This window comes from Macaca thibetana, chromosome 3, assembly GCF_024542745.1.
Source record: "Macaca thibetana thibetana isolate TM-01 chromosome 3, ASM2454274v1, whole genome shotgun sequence".
NCBI lineage: Eukaryota > Metazoa > Chordata > Mammalia > Primates > Cercopithecidae > Macaca > Macaca thibetana.
This window is the reverse complement of record NC_065580.1, coordinates 15,459,571-15,479,897: the sequence shown is the minus strand read 5'-3', so window position 1 is coordinate 15,479,897 and position 20,327 is coordinate 15,459,571. Positions and strand designations below refer to the sequence as shown.

Here is a 20,327-nt window from a genome sequence, read left to right as displayed (position 1 = left end):
CCAATTGCTAGTGTAGACACAATAGCTATGTGTCTTTTTGCAGGAGCCTGGGGAGGGGCCATGGTGCCAATGTACTTATTGGGGAGACTGGAGAAGCCGCTTCTCCTCCTGTGCTGCGCCTCCTTCCTACTGGGGCTGGCTTTGCTGGGCATAAAGACGGACATCACCCCTGTTGCTTATTTCTTTCTCACATTGGGTGGCTTCTTCTTGTTTGCCTATCTCCTGGTCCGGTTTCTGGAATGCGGGCTTCGGTCCCAGCTCCAATCAATGCAGACTGAGAGCCCAGGGCCCTCAGGCAATGCACGGTGAGTTAAGGGGTGGGCATCAGGAGAGGAATACACCTTGGGCCCATCCTCCCTCCCTCTCTCCCTGTAGTCTCTGAGGCATAGAGTCTCTGGTTTCCTCTGTCACTGGCATCAGCGGGAGGAGGGGTCAGAGGCCAACACAGGATCTTTTGCCCATAGCAGACAAAAAAAAGGGAAAAAGGGCTTCTTTCATGGAAGCCACCAATGGCCTTATTTCTCTTCCCTCAGGGACAATGAAGCCTTTGAAGTGCCAGCCTATGAAGAGGCCGTGGTGGGACTGGAATCCCAGAGCCGCCCCCAAGAGTTGGACCAACCACCCCCCTACAGCACTGCTGTGATACTCCCAGCACCTGAGGATGAACAACCTAGCCATCCAGAGGGGTCCAGGAGAGCCGGACTGGAACAGAGGCGAATGGCCTCAGAGACTATGGCCCAGGAAGGAAGCCCTGAAAGAGCTCCAATCAGCCTTCGGCTTCGGGGACCACGGGCTGTGTCCACTGCTCCTGATCTGCAGAGCTTGGGGGCACTCCCCAGATTAGAGCCCCTGACTCCACCCCCTGCCTATGATGTCTGCTTTGGTCAACCTGATGATGATAGTGTTTTTTGTGAAGACAACTGGGCACCCCCTTAAACGACTCTCCCAAGATTTCTCTTCTCTCCACACCAGACCTCGTTCATTTGACCAACATTTTCCAGTGCCTACTATGTGTCAGAAACAGTGTTTCTGGCTGAATATCATAAATGGGGACTTGGACCCTGAGGAAAGTCAGGCCACGGTAAGCCCTTCCCAGCTGAGATGTGGGTGGCATAATTTGAGTCTTCTGGCAACATTTGGTGACCTACCCCATATCCAATATTTCCAGCGTTAAATTGAGGATGAGGTAGGGAGGTGATCCAGAGAAGGTGGAGAAGGAAGACGTAACCTCTGAGTGACGGCTATTACTTCTGTTCCAGGTGCTGTTCGAGCTGTTAGATCCCTTAGGCTTGCCAGCTTTGTGAGTTATTATTGAAAAATGAGGATTCCAAGAGTCAGAGGAGTTTGATAACGTGCACGAGGGTACACTGCTAGTAAATAACATTAACTCCTCATCCCAAAGCCTATTGTGTTTTCAACACAAGATAATAGGAAGCCAAGCCACGTGCATGTCTCCCAATCCCTGTCTAGGGACAGCTGCTGGTGCAGGGTGGAAGACTTCCTATAAACAGAATGGGGGACCAATTGTGTCTACAGAGGGGGTGGGCTGAGCATGGGCACGCATGTCCCCAGCCTCCTGGACGAGCAAACTCAGTCAACGCTCTGGTGATCCTTGCTCCGCATGGGTAGCAGTGTCTGTGCCTCTCCTGCCCAGGTGCTAGAGAGCAGTCCCCAGTGCAGGGTCCCCAATGTATTTGAAAACAGTGGAGTCAGTGGCCCTAGGTGGAGGGTGGGTATGAAGGCCAGAAAGAGTGAAACATGTGAGCTTTCTGGCCAGGAGATTCCCTCTTGAATCATCCATATGAAGCCCCGGGGCCACTTGCGAAGCGTCTCTAATAGCTTCTTCCTCACTCCTGCGCTCTGACCGCTAGACTTTCACCCCAGCCGCCGGTCCGGATTCCTGAGATCCCAATATTGAGCACCAGGTTTCCTGGAATTGTGTGCTGCGGCTGTGATGTAGGTTTCGGTCGCAGGAAGCTGCTAAACCATAGCTGACGCCCCCTCCTAAGCCAGCCTTCCTTCCCCGCGCGGGTATCTGTCCAGCACCTTGTCGCGCTCTCAGTCTCCTCCGCAGCCTGGCCCCAACCGTTCAACTTCAATAAAGCAAAACTCCAGCCACACAAGTCTCCGTGAAGTTATCGCCATAGGCCGGCCAGGGGGCGGGAGAGGTACCGGGGTGATTTCCGCGGGAATCGATAACCAATCGGATTCCCAGGCCGAACGGAGCACACCCGCCCGCACTCGCTCTTTCCCCGCCCTTTGCCCCGCCCCGCTCCTTCTCCTCCCTTTGTCTTTCCGCCCAGCTCCCCACTTCACCCCATTGGCCTGCGCGGCCGCCGCTAGAGCTCTGCGCCTGCGCACGCACCGGGCGGGAGGACGCGGTGGCCTGGCGTGGGGGCGCGGCAGGGCGCAGGCGCAGGCGCAATGTGTGTCCGCGTGTAGGGGAGGGATGTGGGCGAGGCTACGGCCCCCGGTTTGTTTCGGCTGTGGGCGGTGCACAGTGCAGAGCCCGGGAAAAGCGGGAAATGGCGGCGCCGAGCGCAGGGTCTTGGTCTACCTTCAAGCACAAGGAGCTGATGGCCGCTGACAGGGGACGCAGGTAAGTAAGGAACAGTCTTAGGGCTACTAAGGGAGGGTCCAGGGAAGGGGAACGTGGGCCCCAGGCGTGCGGCCCTGCAGCCCCCTCCCCTCGGAGCCCCGGAAAGCAGCCTTGTCCGCGCTTCCTGCCAAGGGTGGGAGGCCCCGCCAAGCAGTTCCGAGCCTGACTGCGCAGGGGCCCGCGGGCGGACCTCTTGGCCTTGTCCCTCGTGGAAGAAGACTGCCCTAGTCTCCCTTTGTTCAACCCACGAGGGTTCTAAATAAGGGGAGCTCCTTGCAGTCCTGCCCACTCTTGGCTTCTCTTGAAGATTCTTCAGCCTTTCCTCTGGCTCCCTTATGAGGGAGACTATAAAAAGACTGTACTCTGCCCCCTTAAAAACCGCCGAGACCTTCTGCAGACCTCGGTGCTCTGCCTGATGTGCATTTGATTTGTATCGACTGTATCGTGATCTGCATGGCTTTGCATACAATCACCAGATTTTCGAAGAAGTCAGTACAGGGTTTGGAAATTGAGTACTTTTGGCAGAACAGGGGGGTTCCTGTGGCTCCAAGTGTCCATGCCTCTGCCCCGGTCTTTCCATTTCATGGCAGGCATCACCCAGGAGAACATTGTAATGCCTCCCGCTCGAGACTGAAGATTAAGGTCTTCGCAAAGGGAACCTGCAGAAGGACACAGAATTAAGACGTAGGAACTCCCGTGGTGCCCTTCACCCCTCCTCCCCTTCCAGTTGTGTCCTGAAATTCTAAATGATTGGAAACTTTTGTAATGTTCACGTTTAAGACTCTCATACTATGGAGTAGAGGAAGGAGCGGGTGTGCAGAGTGGTTGATGCTTCAGATTAAAACTAAAGAGTTGATTGAAAATTCAAGTCTGGAACTCGAGAGAGTTAAGAACTGTAAGTCAGTAAGTTGCAAGTATGGGTGAGATTGTCTAGGGAAAGGATCTTTGAAGGGGCGTCCCTAATGGAACATCAACATTAAGGGGAGGCCAAAGGCCCTCTAAAGAAAACAGGAATTGGGTAGGCAGAGAGAAGACTCCCAGGTGCTGTCATGGAAAAAGAGGAAGAGAACAATTTAAGGAGCGAATACTACTGGTAAACTAATGGAAGAAATCTGCTGCACCATTGGTTGGTATCCCAGCTGCAGTGTTATATGTGATCGTTATTACTGCTTTGATGTATTCGAAAGTGATTCATTCTTAAATGGATTTTTTTATTTGTATAGCTTTTTTTCTTATAGCCGGTTTTTACTGAAAGTCTGGGGTAATGGAAATATGACAGTAAAAATAAGGAAAAATGGAGTTTCAGACTCACTTTTCCAAACCTCAGATTCATTGACTGCTTCCAACCCACTTTGTCTGCTTTAGGATCCCACCTGCTATCTTAGGTCTCTCAGTTCCTCCAGGATCCTGCTCTTCCCTCTTCTAACTATAAATCTCTCACCCAATAACATCTCCAAGCCAAGTGCATCCATTCCATAGATGTGTGGTATTTCACTGATTGTAAGATACACATTTTTCCCCTCCCTTTTTTTTTTTTTTTTTTTTTAGATATAGTCTTTGCTCTGTCATCCAGGCTGGAGTGCAGTGGAATAATCTCAGCTCACTGCAACCTCCATCTCCCAGGTTCAAGCGATTCTCCTGCCTCAGCCTCCCCAGTAGCTAGGACTACAGGCATGCACCACTACACTCAGCTAATTTTTTGTATCTTTAGTAGAGACAGGGTTTCACCATGTTGGCCAGGCTGGTCTCAAACTCCTGACCTCTGGTGATCTATCCACCTCAGCCTCCCAGAGTACTGGGATTACAGGCATGAGCCACCGTGCCCGGCCTCCCTTCCTGTTTTAACACCTTAGAAATCAGGATGCATTTTAGAGTAGGTTTTGAAGTTATAAACTGAAGTTACTATATCTTCACTGCTATCAGGTGCCGCCCTTCCTGTTGTCACATATTTGGAAAATGTGACTTGGCAGGCTAGAGAACTCTGGATTTATGTAAAGTAGGCATGTAGATGACATATATTGGCAATAGGATTATTTTAGTTTATAAGCAGAAGCTGATCTCTTTGCAAGCCCGTGGCAAAATTAGCTGGAGGTGACAGCACATGCCTGTAGTCCCAACTACTTGGGAGGCTGAAGCAGGAGGATCACTTGAGTCCAGGAGTTCTGGGCTGTAGAGTACTGTGCCAGTCACGTGTCCACACTAAGTTCAGCATCAGTGTGGTGATGTCCTGGGAGCCAGGGTCCACCAGGTTGCCTAAAGAAGGGTGAACCAGCCCAGGTCAAAAGCTGGGCAAGTCAAAACTCCTGTGCTGCTCTGTAATGCGGTCATACCTGTGAAGAGCCGCTGCACTCCAGCCTGGGTGGCATAGTGAGACTCTGTCTGTTTTAAAGTAAATAGATAAGTACCTACCCACTGTGACTTTCTGTCATACTTCCTGCTTATCCACATCTTAACGGGATTCTGATAATTTCTAGTGCCATTTTGTCACTGGAACTTAAAGTTTTAAAAAAAACATGTAATTATATGTTTATATCATTAGTGAAAGAGAGTTAGTGTCAGCCTCATTTATTTTCTGTTAAAGCCATTGGCTTGAGTTTTTGTCATAGCGTTGTTTTAGCCCTCATCCAAGATCATTATAAACTTCCATCACTTTCACCAGCTTAAATAATGTGAGATGATTTCTGAAATAGTTCTCTTAATTAAAATTGATCTATCAGAGAAGTATTTCTTCTCATAAATATGTATGCTTGGGGGTATTATTTTGCTTAAGATAGACATTTCCCTCCCCTAGTCAGACCATTCATCTCAGATGATCTCAGCTGAACATAAACCATAAGGAATTAGACATTATTTTCTTATGATCAATGCGTTACTGCTTAGTACGTCTTTGATTTAACCAGATTCAATAAATATGCATAATCTTCGTTATTAGAAGTCTTATTCTTTTTCGTTCTTTCTATTCATGCCTCTTCCACTCCACTCTTCTGTGCCAAATTGTGTACTTGACAGCCTTTCCCTCTACCTTTTATCTGTAGGATATTGGGAGTGTGTGGCATGCATCCTCACCATCAGGAAACTCTAAAAAAGAACCGAGTGGTGCTAGCCAAACAGCTGTTGTTGAGTGAACTGTTAGAACATCTTCTGGAGAAGGACATCATCACCTTGGAAATGAGAGAGCTCATCCAGGTATCTGGAGGCAAAAGAGAGAAGATAAATTGATCATAGGGGTGGGAACAGAGCATGACAAAATATTAAAAGGATGTCGTATCTTTATCCTTTTTTTTTTTTTTTTTTTTTTTTTTTATGAGACGGAGTCTCGCTCTGTCGCCCAGGCTGGAGTGCAATGGCGCGATCTTGGCTCACTGCAGCCTCTGCCTCCCAGGTTCACATGATTCTCCTGCCTCAGCATCCCAAGTAGCTGCGACTACAGGCGGGTGCCACCACACCTGGCTAATTTTTTGTATTTTTAGTAGAGATGGGGTTTCACTGTGTTAGCCAGGGTGGTGTCAATCTCCTGACCTCATGATCCACCTGCTTCAGCTTCCCAAAGTGCTGGGATTACAGGTGTGAGCCACCACACCCAGCTGGATGTTGTACGTTTCTAAAGAAATGGAAATGCCCTTCTACCATAGAGCATTTGACAGAAATGATATAAATTCAAGAATAACAGGAAGGACTTCACCTAAACATATCTTTTCCTGTAAAAAGAATTATTGAGAGGAATGAGGACACTACTAGGAAGCTCATGTGGAGAAATAGAATTATAGGTAGAGAAGTAAATATGATTCCATGTTTTATTCTTGTGTCTTAGGCCAAAGTGGGCAGTTTCAGCCAGAACGTGGAACTCCTCAACTTGCTGCCTAAGAGGGGTCCCCAAGCTTTTGATGCCTTCTGTGAAGCACTGAGGGAGACCAAGCAAGGCCACCTGGAGGATATGTTGCTCACCACCCTTTCCGGGCTTCAGCATGTACTCCCACCGGTATGAAGCTTTAGTCATATGGGGTGTTGGGAAGGAAAGTTTGACTGGAAAGCAATTTGTAAGTCAGAGTGAGGGAGACTAGATTTTGTTGTATTTGGAGCGGACCACCTCCCTAAGGTCTGTCATCATGAGTTTTGATTTCTTACAGTTGAGCTGTGACTACGACTTGAGTCTCCCTTTCCCGGTGTGTGAGTCCTGTCCACTTCACAAGAAGGTCCGCCTGTCGACAGGTGAGAATTGATGGACTAAAGGGGGTCCCAGGCCAGGCGCGGTGGCTCACGCCTGTAATCCCAGCACTTTGGGAAACCGAGGCAGGTGGATCACCTGAGGTCAGGAGTTCAAGACCAGCCTGGCCAACATGGTGGAACCCCGTCTCTACTAAAAATATAAAAACTAGCTGGGCATGGTGGTGGGTGCCTGTAATCCCGGCTACTCGGGAGGCTGAGGCAGGAGAATTGCTTGAACCCAGGAGACGGAGGTTGCAGTGAGCCAACACAATGCCACCACACTCCAGCCTTGGCGACAGAGTGAGAGTCAGTCTCAAAAAAAAAAAGGAGGGGGGTGTCCCACATCCCACTTTGACTTCTTTCTTGTCTGGTATCTGGCTTTGCCCTAACATGAGCCTTTTTTTTTTTTTTTTTCAAAGAAATGGGGTCTTGTTCTGTCACCCAGGCTGGAATGCAGTGGCACCATCATAGCTCACTGCAGCCTCGAACTCCTGGGTTGAAGGGCTCCTCCTGCCTCAACCTCCCAAGTACCTGGGATTACAGGTGCATGCCGCCACACCTAGTTCCTTTTTAAATTTTTTGTAGAGAAGGAGTCTCACTTTGTTACCCAGGCTGGTGTCAAAGTCCTGGCCTCAAGTGATCCTCCTGCCTTGGCCTCCCAAAGTGCTGGGATTATAGGCATAAGTCACCACGCCCAGCTGAGACATACTTTATACTGGGAACAGTTGTCAGTGAATTTGTTAAGGGCTAGTAGGACAGTTTAGGCAAGAGGTTGTTTTTGTTTTTTTGTTTTTTGTTTTTTTTTCCCCCTCTTATGATGGAGTCTTGCTCTGTCGCCCAGGCTGGAGTTCAATGACGCGATCTCGGCTCACTGCAAACTCTGCCTCCTGGGTTCAAGCGATTCTCCTGCCTCAGCCTCCTGAGTAGCTGGGATTACAGGTGCACGCCACCATGCCCAGCTAATTTTTTGTATTTTTAGTAGAGACGGGGTTTCACCGTTTCCTGACCTCGTGATCTGCCTGCCTCGGCCTCCCAAAGTGTTGGGATTACAGGCATGAGTCACCACCTAGGCAGGGTATTATAAATAGGTGGTCCCATTTCCTTTCCACCCCAGATAACAGTTTTTATGATAACTGGCCCTTTGAGTAGCATGTATATAGGCAGGAAGTTCATGCTCAATTGGGCTTTATAAAGCTGAAAGAGAAAAGACTATATTTGGGGCCACCAGCCTGCTGATGGAGCAGCCTAGTGATTGGAGCAAGACTTTACCAGCTAGCCCATTTAGTCATTCAGCCAGTTGAGCATCTGCTACATGCAAGCTATGTGCAGAGAATCCTTTAGTGAGCTAAAACTAAGAGTCTCTGCCCTCATGAAGCCTACAGGTTTGGGGAGTGAGTGAGACCAATATTTATCAAAACCTGGTTCCAAGAGATGTCTGAAGTTACAATGACATATTAAGATTGATGGTTAAGTTAAATACTAGTTTTTTGGTTTTCTGTCTATACCACAGATACTGTGGAACACTCCCTAGACAATAAAGATGGTCCTGTCTGCCTTCAGGTGAAGCCTTGCACTCCTGAATTTTATCAGACACACTTCCAGCTGGTGAGTTTTTGCATAATGACAAGAGGAAGAGAGTTGGGAAATTAGACACCCTTCCAGGGAACCTGAACTTAGTTTGCATGTACATTTCCTTTCTGCCTTATTAGTCAGAAAGTTGTTACTGGCTAAATGCCTTATGTGAGCATTTGTCTATTTTTACCTGCTGGGGGTTAAGAAGAAAACTACGATGTTTTTGTTTTCTTGAAATGTCTAATCTAGCCAGGGAATCTTGTGTCATCGAGATGCTCATCCTCTAACTGGCCTCTCCTCCCCAGGCTTATAGGTTGCAGTCTCGGCCTCGTGGCCTAGCACTGGTGTTGAGCAATGTGCACTTCACTGGAGAGAAAGAACTGGAATTTCGCTCTGGAGGGGATGTGGACCACAGTACTCTAGTCACCCTCTTCAAGCTTTTGGGCTATGACGTCCATGTTCTGCATGACCAGACTGCACAGGTACCCGAGGCAGGAAAAACTGATGTGTAAATTAGAGGACTGCACAACACTTTGGGACCAGGGACATCTTTTGCTCTTGTGCCTGCTGGGATATGTCTTAAAAGTTGGTCTACTCTACTTACATTTTAATTCACTCTGTTCTGCCTCTCACCTTGCAATCTAGTAGAAAGAATTAGGGCCAGCCAGCCATTTTAGTGTTGACATCTCAGGTTGTGGTTTCATAAAGTAATAATAGTCCACAGTTGGGTTCTCACTTTTTTTTTTTTAAAGACAGAGTCTAGCTCTGTCACCCAGGCTGGAGTGCAATGGCATGATCTCGGCTCACTGCAACCTCTACCTCCCAGGTTCAAGCGATTCTCCTGCCTCAGCTTCCTGTGTAGCTGGAACTGCAGGCGCGCACCACCATGCCCGGCTAATTGTTGTATTTTTAGTAGAGACAGGGTTTTGCCATGTTGGCCAGGCTGGTCTGGAACTTCTGACCTCAGGTGATCCGCCCCCATCTGCCTCCCAAAGTGCTGGGATTATAGGTGTGAGCCACTGCGCCTGGCTGGGAAGTATTCTTCATAGTTATGTAACCACAAGTCATATCATAGGGTGGATTGTTTTTGGACCAGATTGCTAGAAATTGTGAGCATTTTCATTATGGGCTGTTCCTCATTAACCTCAGTTACTGTACTGCACAACTGACTTTGTGACCTTTAGAGTTTCTATTTTGCAATCAATAATGGCCTATTTGTAGATTCATATTCACTCTTTATTCCAGAATAATAGAACTTTCTTAAACTTGCTTTGAGGTTGTCAGTGGTGAAATTAAAATTTCTAGGAGATTCCCTTTGATCTGTTGGGATAGAGGATCTTTGTTTTCCATTCAGCATTGTCTGTAGTCTTCATTTCTCTTTCTCAGCTGCCCTCCTGTGAGAATAATTATGTATTTACTATGTTTTTGGCAAGGCTGGTTTCATCCACAGGTACTTGGGTGTTGTCCTTTACATGCTGTTTTTACCAGTTTCCCCATTGTAGCACATGCAATGTAGTTAAATCCACCCTTGCTTTAAAGCCACGGCAGGAACAGCTGCTTCAGTCCTCAAGTATTCAGGTAGTTTATATGCTTTCCTGAGAAGTCTGCTGGGCATAAAGAGACAAAGGGCAGATACCATCCGTAATTCCTACAGAAGGTCACTTAACAAAATGTGCGCTATGTGTGTTTTCTTAGAGGTTTTGGTCTAGCCATTTATTTTACTAGAAATCTATTATGTCTTGGTTTTTCAATTTGTATGCAGCTGATAAAGGATCCTAGATGTCTAATAGTTAAAGGTGTAATACTGAGCCACTAAGTCAGCTATATACTGCTGTTTTTTCAGAGACCGTCAGTAGATTTGGTGAGTTGATGAGCCCACTTTCTAAATACCATTTCCGTTTATGCTAAGCCTGATGCATATTCAGTGACCTATTGGATTCTAATTCTTTGGTCAAATTGCTCTGTAACTGGAATTGAGTAGAGTTGAACTTCGAGCACCTTATGATGGGGGACTATGTGAGCTGCCACAGATTTGTTTAAAGATCAGATGAGGGAGTTTTGACATCAGCAGAAAAGGAAATGTGTCCTCTTATATTCCTAAGGACTAAACAAGATTAGAGAAAGTATCTTCTGTCATAGCTAAGAAGAAATGCCTAGGTAGATATGATCAGAAGGATAAATGGAGGAGGCAGGACTTAAGCTGGCCTTGAAGGATAGAAGTTACTAAAGCAGAGAGGAGTGGTGAAGCCACCCTAGGCAGGGAGAACAGTATGTGGACAAGAAATGTGTGTGTTATAAACCAGGTAGTTGCAATGGGTGTCATAATTTGGTGCACTGGGCATCTGCACAGAATACTCTCTTCCTGGTGGGATCTCGCTAGAGACTCAACTCATTTATCTTATAGCTGTTTGGCAAGCAAAGAAACAGAACCAAAAAAAATAAGATCCTCTTTTCTTTTCCTTATCAAATCTTTTTTACTTGAGAGAGGAATTCCATTTAAAAACAGGAAATAGTAGAATTAGTCTTAGAGACTCCTCTTCCCCGACAGTGCTGCAATGAGCATGGGCATTCTCCCTGCCCTAATTTTTTCACTTTTCTCTGTTACCAACTTTTGATTGCATCTACTTCATGAAGTTACTAGTTCTAGAATTATGATTGACCCTATGTTAGGAAACGAGGTGCTCTTCAAAGTGGAAATTTTCTTTTACCACATGTATTGTTTTTTTTTTTTTAGCTTGCATTTGGGTCACAGACCGCTTTGAAAATGTAGGGACAAGCTATAGGTCATCCCTGGAAAATGCAGCTGCCCGTAGAATTTAGCATATAATTTCAGAGGGTTCACAAGTTACTCTCTTCACATGTCCCCCAACCCCTAGCTAAAAATACACTTAGGAGTTAAGAACCCTGCTATTTATAGAAGTACTGTAATTTTATCAAAAACAAATCTGCAGATCCTATTTTAAGCTATTCTACTTGTGGAAAAATTCCTCCAAATGTCTAATCCCCATTTATTGAATGGTTGAGTCTTACTAAGTTTGGTTACAAAGTGCGTGTATTCTGTTTTTGGATGTTGTTTTCTATTTACTGACCTAATCTCACTAAATGCAAAATGGTCGTGATTCAGTGCCCAGGTGTATAATTTTTGTTTTCTTCTTTGAGCAAAATTAACTTCTTTAACTATTCAATGTTAAAATTCTATTAGCGTCAGCTCCAGAGGAACATTCACAGTTATGTATTCTCTTGAAATTATATTTTCTTGGAAGAATTTTTTTGATTATCTGTCATTACCTTAAGATTTCTATTATTATTGTTGGCTTCTACTTAGAAAATACACGTACTTTTCAACACCAATCTATTTCTAGTTATATTGCAGACTTTCAAATATTTTATATAATTGCATCTCGATTATCTACAAACAGAAGTATTCCGAACAGATAAATTAGTAGCTCTCAAACTTTAACATATCAGAGCCTCCCGGAGGACTTGTTAAAACACATTTTGCTGGGGCCTAAGATTTCACTTTTTTTTTTTTTTTTTTTTTTTTTTGAGACGGAGTCTCGCTCTGTCTCCCAAGCTGGAGTTCAATGGCCCGATCTCGGCGGCTCACTACAACCTCCGCCTCCCGGGTTCAAGCGATTCTCCTGCCTCAGCCTCCTGAGTAGCTGGGACTACAGGCGTCCGCCACCACCCCCGGCTAATTTTTGTATTTTTAGTAGAGACAGGGTTTCACCATATTGACCAGGCTGGTCTCAAACTCCTGACCTTGTGATCCGCCTGCCTCGGCCTCCTCAAAGTGTTGGGATTACAGGCGTGAGCCACCGCGCCCAGCCCAATTTCACGTTTTTTATAAGTTCCTGGGTGATGCTGCTCTTGCTGCTTTAGGGGCCACACTTTGAGAGCTACTGCAGTGTGTTACAGAAGTGTGTTTTTATTTTGGCAGTGTGTGTGATTAAATATATGTGTTTTAATTCTTCCACCCAGATAATTTATTTTCATTACAATTTTATTCAAGTTTATAATAAAATGAACTTGTTTTCTCTCTGCCCCATCTCAGATAGAAGACCTAGACATCGTGAATTATAGAGGGAGGCATAGGTTTAGGCATAGGTTTAAAAATGTGTGCCCAATTATTATGCTCTTTAGGTACACAATATAACTTTCTGACGGATGGACCAGATGCTTAAGGTAATGGTCTTCATGTATCACAACTTAGTGCAAGATAAACAAGATTCTCCAGGCATGGTGGCACATTCCTATGGTCCCAGCTACTCTAGAGGCTTAGGCAGGAAGATTCCTTGAGCCCAGGAGTTCTAGGCTGTAGTGTGCTATGCTGATCAGGTGTCCAAACTAAGTTCATCATCAATATGGTGACCTCCTGGGAGTGGGGGACCACCGGCTTGCCCAAGGAGGGGTGTACCAGCCCAGGTCAGAAATGGAGCAGGTGAAAACTGCTGTACTGATCAGTAGTGATCTTGCACCTGTGAATAGCCAGTATGCTCAAGCCCGGGCAACATAGCGATATCCTGTCTTTTAAAAAAATAAATACGGCCGGGCGCGGTGGCTCAAGCCTGTAATCCCAGCACTTTGGGAGGCCGAGACGGGCGGATCACGAGGTCGGGAGATCGAGACCATCCTGGCTAACACGGTGAAACCCCGTCTCTACTAAAAAAATACAAAAAACTAGCCGGGCGAGGTGGCAGGCGCCTGTAGTCCCAGCTACTCGGGAGGCTGAGGCAGGAGAATGGCGTGAACCCTGGAGGCGGAGCTTGCAGTGAGCTGAGATCCAGCCACTGCACTCCAGCCTGGGCGACAGAGCGAGACTCCGTCTCAAAAAAAATAATAAATAAAAAATAAATAAACAAACAGGAACAGAGAGTTCTTAAGTTGAACTACAATATTGACCGGTAATAGATTTCTTTGAGAAAAATACTCTTTATTAGACGTGTACATTGTAATAACAGCAGATTTTTTGCAATGTGTCCCAGACACAGCGATTGGTTTTTGGGTTTTTTTGGTTGTTTTTTTTTTTGAGACAGGGTGTCTCTCTGTCACCCAAGCTACAGTGCAGTGGTGCAATCATGGCTCACCGCAGCCTCGACTTCCTAGGCTCATGTGATCCCTCCACCATAGCCTTTAGGGTAGCTGGGACTACAAGCATGCACCACCATGCCTGGCTAATTTTTTTTTTTAATGGAGTCTTGCTAGGTTGCCCAGGCCAAGTCCTTTGTCATAATATCTCATTTTAATCTTCACAAACTTAAGAGAAAATGTCCTCATAATTTTTTTTTATAAAGTGAAAATTGGAGTCTCAAGGGTCTGAGTAAGTTGTTCCGACTCATGAAGCCAAGGTTCAAACCTAGATCAATCTGACCCTAGGGCCTGTGTATGTAATTACTGCCCTGTATAGAATCCTCCTTTATAGCGCGCTCTTGCTGAAACAAAGCGTTTTATACAGACATCATCACTGTCTTTCGAATACTTAGAATCTTAGACAGAAGACAACATTACAAGTATTGCTATTCTCTACTATCATGATGCTGTCACAGAACAGTTTATTGTAGCTGAATATGCATATTTACATATTCATAGCTACACTTTGAGTCATGCTTATGCCGTTTATATACAAGGGCACTTGCTCTAATGAAGGATCTGGTTATGAACAGGGCATTAATCAGAGTTGACCAACTCATGATTAGCTTCTTTAGTAACTTGTTTTAATCCAGGAGCTCTTTGCCTGTCTCAGTACGTCTGAATCTGTATTCAGAATATTGTGTCTGAACTCACATGCGTTTTTCTGGTGAGTCCATAGCTTTCTTCAGTCTCTCCAAAGGTCTCTTCTTTTATCGTTGACCACAGGAATATACAGAAAGCATTTTATCTTCTAATAGCTTAGGGTTTCAAAAAGAAACCAAAGTGTGATGCTTATATTGGTGCTGACTCTAGTGCACAACACTAAACACTCCTTTCTTTTAGGAAATGCAAGAGAAACTCCAGAATTTTGCGCGGTTACCTGCACACCGAGTTACGGACTCCTGCATCGTAGCACTCCTCTCGCATGGTGTGGAGGGCGCCATCTATGGTGTGGATGGGAAACTGCTCCAGGTGCGGATACCATAGTGGAAGCCAGCTGTTGAAACCAGGCTGCTTCACCTCCTGCCTGCCGTCTGTCCCGTGATGGCGACTGTTGCATGTGTAGGACTTCAGGAGGCCCCACCCAATGCTTAACCTCCCTTCTTCCTTGTTTCTTTCTGGCAGCTACAAGAGGTTTTTCGACTCTTTGACAACGCCAACTGCCCAAGCCTACAGAACAAACCGAAAATGTTCTTCATCCAGGCCTGCCGTGGAGGTGAGTGCCCTGGCAGACCAGCACCTGGGTGGTGGCTCCTGGGCAGCCTCCCACCAGCTCTTACTTTCCTGTTTGCTCCTCTCAGGTGCTATTGGATCCCTTGGGCACCTCCTTCTGTTCACTGCTGCCACCGCCTCTCTTGCTCTGTAAGTGTCTCCCAATGCATGGGGTGTGCTGGGACTTGGGCAGCCCATGGCTCTCAGGCTGGTCAGCTCTCCGTGCACCACCATATTCTGTTCTCAGGACTCTTTTATCAGTGTCTTTGCTTTCCTTTCTGAGAACTCTTACTTTTCTCTGCTTTATTAACGCTGGTGCCCTTTTTTTGGTTACTCATTCCAGTTATGGATTTCTGATCTGTCTTTTCCCCGTCCTTCTTATTTTATCTCCTTTCTTTCACTCTTTCTCCTTTTCACTTGTTCCATATACTTCACTTTTACCTACACTTCGCTCTTGCCTCCTTTCTTCTTACCATTCATGGGTCATGCAGGATAGCAGAACAGAATCCGTGTTGGCCTTTGACTCTTCCTTTTCCATGAGCGGCTGCTGCCCCTCTTTTCTCATGCAGTTTGTTTTACTCCTTTAAGAGCCAGGACTGCAGGACGAGGATTAAAAGACACATAGGCATGCTTCTCATCCTGGAGGAAAATAATAGTAATTACGAGCCCTAACTTTGGAGTCAAATTCTGACTTCACCATTTACTAGTTATGTGAAGTTAAGTTAAATGGCATCCCTCCATCTCAGTTTGCTCAATATAAAATGAAAATAGTCCTTGTACCTACTTCATAAGGTGCTTGTGATGGTTAAATGAGATTATGCATTTAAGGGCTTACATAGCTCGGTACCTGGCTCACAGCACATCCACAAAATATGCCAGCTGTAACTCTTAAAACACGATCAGTGCCATAAAGGGCTTATAGTTTGCTTCAAAGGTCGCTTTGTCCAAACATTCAAATAATTACTGTTTTAATCTCTCGTGTGGCCAAATGTAAATAGCTAATACTATTGTCATCCTGATCTGATATTACCGCAGAATATAGTCTGTTGAGATCCTGCAGCATGACTCAGACTACAGCAGTTACTGCCCCAAAAGCAGAAGAAGGAAATGTGGTCTCTCTAAGGAGCAGACCAGTTACTCAGGAAAATAAAGTAAATATACATGAAGTAGCTTAAGACTAGTTCACAGGCCTCATGTAAGCAAGGGTGAAATTAGCAAGGTACAAACTGTACTTAGAAAGGAGTATGCAGTAAGAGTAGATCATTTTAAGTGAGGGTAGTTTAAAGAGATTTTGTGGATAGGATACGGCTTCATTTGTACCTGGAGTAATTTGATTTACATAGTTGTAGAGTAGTATCTAGAGTCTGTCGTGGGAAGGAAACAATACAACATGATAAGCACACTGAGATTCAAAGGGCATGTTGTGCCTCCCCTCCTCCCAAACCAATGCTCGGATCTGATTTTAAAACAGCATCTGTGTGAGTATGTGAGATGTGGCTGGTCATAACAAAGTAGGTTCACCTCATTTCAAACCTTTAGTCATAACTGAGATTTTGGACGTCAGCCGGTAAAAGTAAGGAACAGTTGGGAGCTTAAGTAAGAAATAATGTGATGAATTTTTTTTCCAGGAAGGCTGCTGTGGAGGGGGCTGCACTAAGGAAAGAGGTTATGGGGCACAAACTTCACTTTTCATTCCCTGCTCTATCCCCAGGCCCAGGGCCCTGCCTGACGCATGGTAGCACTTATAAATGTCGAATGAATGGATGAAAATTAATCTGCCTGAAAAACTGTAGGTATTACGTAAAAAACAAATATGAGAATATAGTGACAAAAGAACCAATGGCATTTATTGATTGGTGGATCTGTGATATAAAGGTGAGAGAGGAATTATCCTTTCTCTTTAGCTTAGCCTGTTTCCTTTAGGCGTCTTTACTAACAAAATGACAGTTAAATGGTCATTTTCTCCTCCTATATCCAGGGATTTAATACCCTATTGGATCTGGATAAGGAGTAATTGCTCTTTCTTGGAGTAATCTGAATTTTTGACTCTGTCTCTCTAACTTTTCTGAAATTAAATCCTTCAAGGAATGACCAGTAGCCAATTGTTCCTTTGAAAATTTGAGTTCACCTGTCTTCCTGCTGTATTTGGTTAATATAATTAATGTCTATGAAAAGCTCCACCCCCCTGCCCCAGTCAGCTTCTAAACTAGAGTGTAAGCTCTATGATGGCAGGAATTTTCTCTTCACTTTATCCCTAGGCCTTAAAGTAAGACAGTGCCCAACACATGGCAGTTGCTTGACAATTTTTATTAAGTCTGTGCTTTGGTCCTTTTCCACCCCAATTCTTAAAGCTTCCCATCTTTCTTAAGCTCCTTCATGTTGCGTGGATCAGGAAGTACTGTAATAGAGCATACTCTTACTTTTTATGTGTTGACCTGAGAGTCCTCCCTATCTGTCTTTCCTACTGACAGCACCCCTGCCCACACCCAAAATAAAACAACATCATCAAAAATAAGAGTCTGTCTTGGGATACATAAGGCCTGTATCAAGAGCAAGGATCTGCTCAGGGTATGTTGAGAAAGTACTGCTGAAGTTGAATATGGATGATCTTTTTAAATTTTCTGGGAGAACGTAGTCAAATTCTCCCCATTTTAAGTTTTTCCCTCTTAAAATTTTCATAAGGCCAGGTGTGGTGGCTCATGCCTGTAATCCCAACACTTTGGGAGACCAAGGCAGAAGGATCACTTGAGGCCAGGAGTTCAAGGCAAGTCTGGTCAACGTCGCAAGACCCCATCTCTATTAAAAAAAAAAAAAAAAAGATTTAAAAAGTTATTTTAAGAAATAAATTAAAAATTTTTTTTCTTAAATCTTGGATGCTTGCTGTAATTTATCTTATGAAATTAACAAATAGTGCTTCAAAGATATCAAAACCACCTTGGAAACAACTGATCATACTTAGTTTTATTATTTTTTTGGTGATTTTTATGTAGCATACTTATGGTAACCGTATTTGTTATTTATTACCTTGTTTTTTCTTGTTTATGTAATTAAATATATCAATATTTTATTATGTATTGTAATAAAAAGCACTGTGACTCCCAGGCATACTGTTAATCAAACAAGTGTGTTGTGGACTTAGATGATTTTCAGTTCCATTTACAAGGAGTATTTGATTTGGCATTTTCCCTGTCTTACACACAACGGGAACTGCTCCAACCACACAGATATGCATGTGCTTGAGCGTGGTGCCTGGTGTGTATGAGGCATCCCCTGAGTAACAGATGCATGCTGGGAGAGTAATTTTTATTATTTATTTATTTATTTGTTTATTTATTTTTAGTTTATCAGCCATAGGTTGGAGGCAACAGCTGGAAATGGCTCTTCCCCTTCAAGGTTGTAGGGAATGTGGGCTTGCCTGTGACAGGCCCAAGAGAGACAGAAGAAGTAACATCTTTGTCCACTCTGTCTGCCTTTGTTACAGATGAGACTGATCGCGGGGTTGACCAACAAGATGGGAAGAACCACGCAGGATCCCCTGGGTGCGAGGAGAGTGATGCCGGTAAAGAAAAGCTGCCAAAGATGAGACTGCCCACGCGCTCAGACATGATATGCGGCTATGCCTGCCTCAAAGGTACTTTGAGTTCCAAAAGAGTCGAGTCATACCTCATTTTATTGCACTTTGCTTTATTATGCTTTGCAGATACAGGTTGAGTATGCCTTATCTGAAATGTTGGGACCAGAATTTTTTTGGTCCCAGATTTTGGATTTTTTTGTTTTTTTGGATTTTGGAATATTTGCATTATACTTACTAGTTGAGTGTCCCATATCCAAATATTCTAAATTTAAAATGCTCCAGTGAGCACCTTCTTTGAGCATCATGTTGGCACTTGGAAAGTTTCAGATTTTGAAGCATTTCAGATTTTTGGATTTGGGATGCTCAGCTGCTTTTTACAAATTGAAGGTTTGTGGCAGTCCTCCTTCAAGCGTCTAAAATCAGCACCATTTTTCTATTGGCATGCCTCTGTTAGCATTTTTCAGCAATAAAGTATGTTTTAATTACAGCATATGCATTTTTTAGACATAATATTGTTGCACACTTAATAGACTGTAGGATAGTGACCGTAACTTCCATACACACTGGGAGACCTGAAAACTTGTATGACTTGTTTTATTGCCATATTCACTTTCTTGAGCTGGTCTGGAAACAGACCTACAGTATCTCCAAAGTATGCCAATAATTCAAAAGAGTGTACCCTCCTAGACTTGGATTCTTCATGCTGGGTTCTCTGACTCGGGAGGGTGCAGATGCCATGGCCGAGTCTAGTTTGGGAAGTCCAGCTGTGTGATGGCATTCACACCGTGATTAATGCCCTTTTGGTTGCAGGGACTGCCGCCATGCGGAACACCAAACGAGGTTCCTGGTACATCGAGGCCCTCGCTCAAGTGTTCTCTGAGCGGGCTTGTGATATGCACGTGGCCGACATGCTGGTTAAGGTGAGCCGGCGGGCTCCGTGACCCCTGTGCGTCTCCACAGTGCTCTACTTTCCTTCTCCCTTGAATGCTCTTTCATAGTCCGTCTCCCCTTCCCGTCGTGCTGCTCTCATGAAGCCCGAGATTCTCAGACTTGGGCCTGTTGGTTCTGCCCCTCCAGGTGAATGCACTTATCAAGGATCGGGAAGGCTATGCCCCTGGCACAGAGTTCCACCGGTGCAAGGAGATGTCTGAATACTGCAGCACTCTGTGCCGCCACCTCTACCTGTTCCCAGGACACCCTCCCACATGATGCCACCTCCCCATCATCCACGCCAGGTGGAAGCCACTGGACCACAGGAGGTGTGATAGAGCCTTTGATCTTCAGGATGCACAGTTTCTGTTCTGCCCCCTCAGGGATGTGGGAATCTCCCAGACTTGTTTCCGGTGCCCATCATCTCTGCCTTTGAGTGTGGGACTCCAGGCCAGCTCCTCTTCTGTGAAGCCCTCTGCCTGTAGAGCCAGCCTTGATCGGACCTATTGCCAGGAATGTTTCAGCTGCAGTTGAAGAGCCTGACAAGTGAAGTTGTAAACACAGTGTCATTATGGGGAGAGGGCATATAACTTCCCCATATTTGTGTTCAGTTCCAGCTTTTGTAGATGGCACTTTAGTAATTGCTTTTATTACATTAGTTAAGATGTCTGAGAGATCATCTCCTATCTTTTATTTCATTCATATCCCCCACCCTTTTTGTCCTAGAGTGAGAGTTTGGAAGGTGTCCACATTTAATGTAGACATTATCTTTTGGCTCTGAAGAGGCAAACATGACTAGAGACACACCTTGCTGCAGTGTGTAGAGGCGGCCTGTGCGTTCCCTTCAGTACTGCAGGGCCCCCCAGTGGAAGGACACTGCTTATCTGAAACTTCCCTGTTCTTTAAGACCTTTAAAAAAAAAAAAAAAATCTTTCTTCTTCCAGTCTATTCTCCACATAACAGTAGTTTTGGTTTTTTTTTTTTTTTTTTTTTTTTTTTTTTTTTTTGTTATTTGGTGTTTTTTGGTTTTTAAGGCAAGTTCTCACTATGTTTCTCAGACTGGTTTCGAACTCCTGGCCTCAAGCCATCCTCCCGCCTCAGCCT

The 20,327-nt window shown here is 45.0% G+C and overlaps 2 protein-coding genes and 1 long non-coding RNA gene across 6 annotated transcripts in view; 2 read left to right on the top strand and 1 right to left on the bottom strand.

The window, feature by feature from the left end:
• The window catches only part of LOC126951074 (uncharacterized), a 32,406-nt gene extending 31,172 nt beyond the window's left edge, over window positions 1-1,234 (bottom strand). The window contains exon 1 of the long non-coding RNA XR_007724352.1: window positions 1,149-1,234. This is a non-coding gene — a long non-coding RNA (uncharacterized LOC126951074). The remainder of the gene's footprint in view (window positions 1-1,148) is intronic.
• TMEM139 (transmembrane protein 139) lies at window positions 44-2,120 on the top strand. Its single transcript, XM_050784955.1, has 2 exons — window positions 44-305; window positions 534-2,120. The coding sequence occupies exons 1-2, from the start codon at window positions 61-63 to the stop codon at window positions 934-936; spliced, it is 648 nt and encodes a 215-aa protein (XP_050640912.1). The 5' UTR covers window positions 44-60; the 3' UTR covers window positions 937-2,120.
• CASP2 (caspase 2) lies at window positions 955-20,095 on the top strand. Of its 4 annotated transcripts, XM_050784948.1 has the most exons (12): window positions 2,511-2,599; window positions 3,190-3,283; window positions 5,635-5,785; window positions 6,411-6,578; window positions 6,727-6,808; window positions 8,316-8,410; window positions 8,683-8,859; window positions 14,351-14,479; window positions 14,633-14,723; window positions 18,201-18,350; window positions 19,104-19,213; window positions 19,371-20,095. In XM_050784948.1, the coding sequence occupies exons 3-12, from the start codon at window positions 5,654-5,656 to the stop codon at window positions 19,500-19,502; spliced, it is 1,266 nt and encodes a 421-aa protein (XP_050640905.1). In that variant the 5' UTR covers window positions 2,511-2,599; window positions 3,190-3,283; window positions 5,635-5,653; the 3' UTR covers window positions 19,503-20,095. The 4 variants fall into 4 exon arrangements, with proteins under 4 accessions (XP_050640904.1, XP_050640903.1, XP_050640906.1 ...); XM_050784947.1 differs by lacking the exons at window positions 2,511-2,599; window positions 3,190-3,283 and adding an exon at window positions 955-1,081; XM_050784946.1 differs by lacking the exon at window positions 3,190-3,283 and having other exon boundaries at window positions 2,345-2,599.
• The last annotated feature ends 232 nt before the right edge of the window (window positions 20,096-20,327 follow it).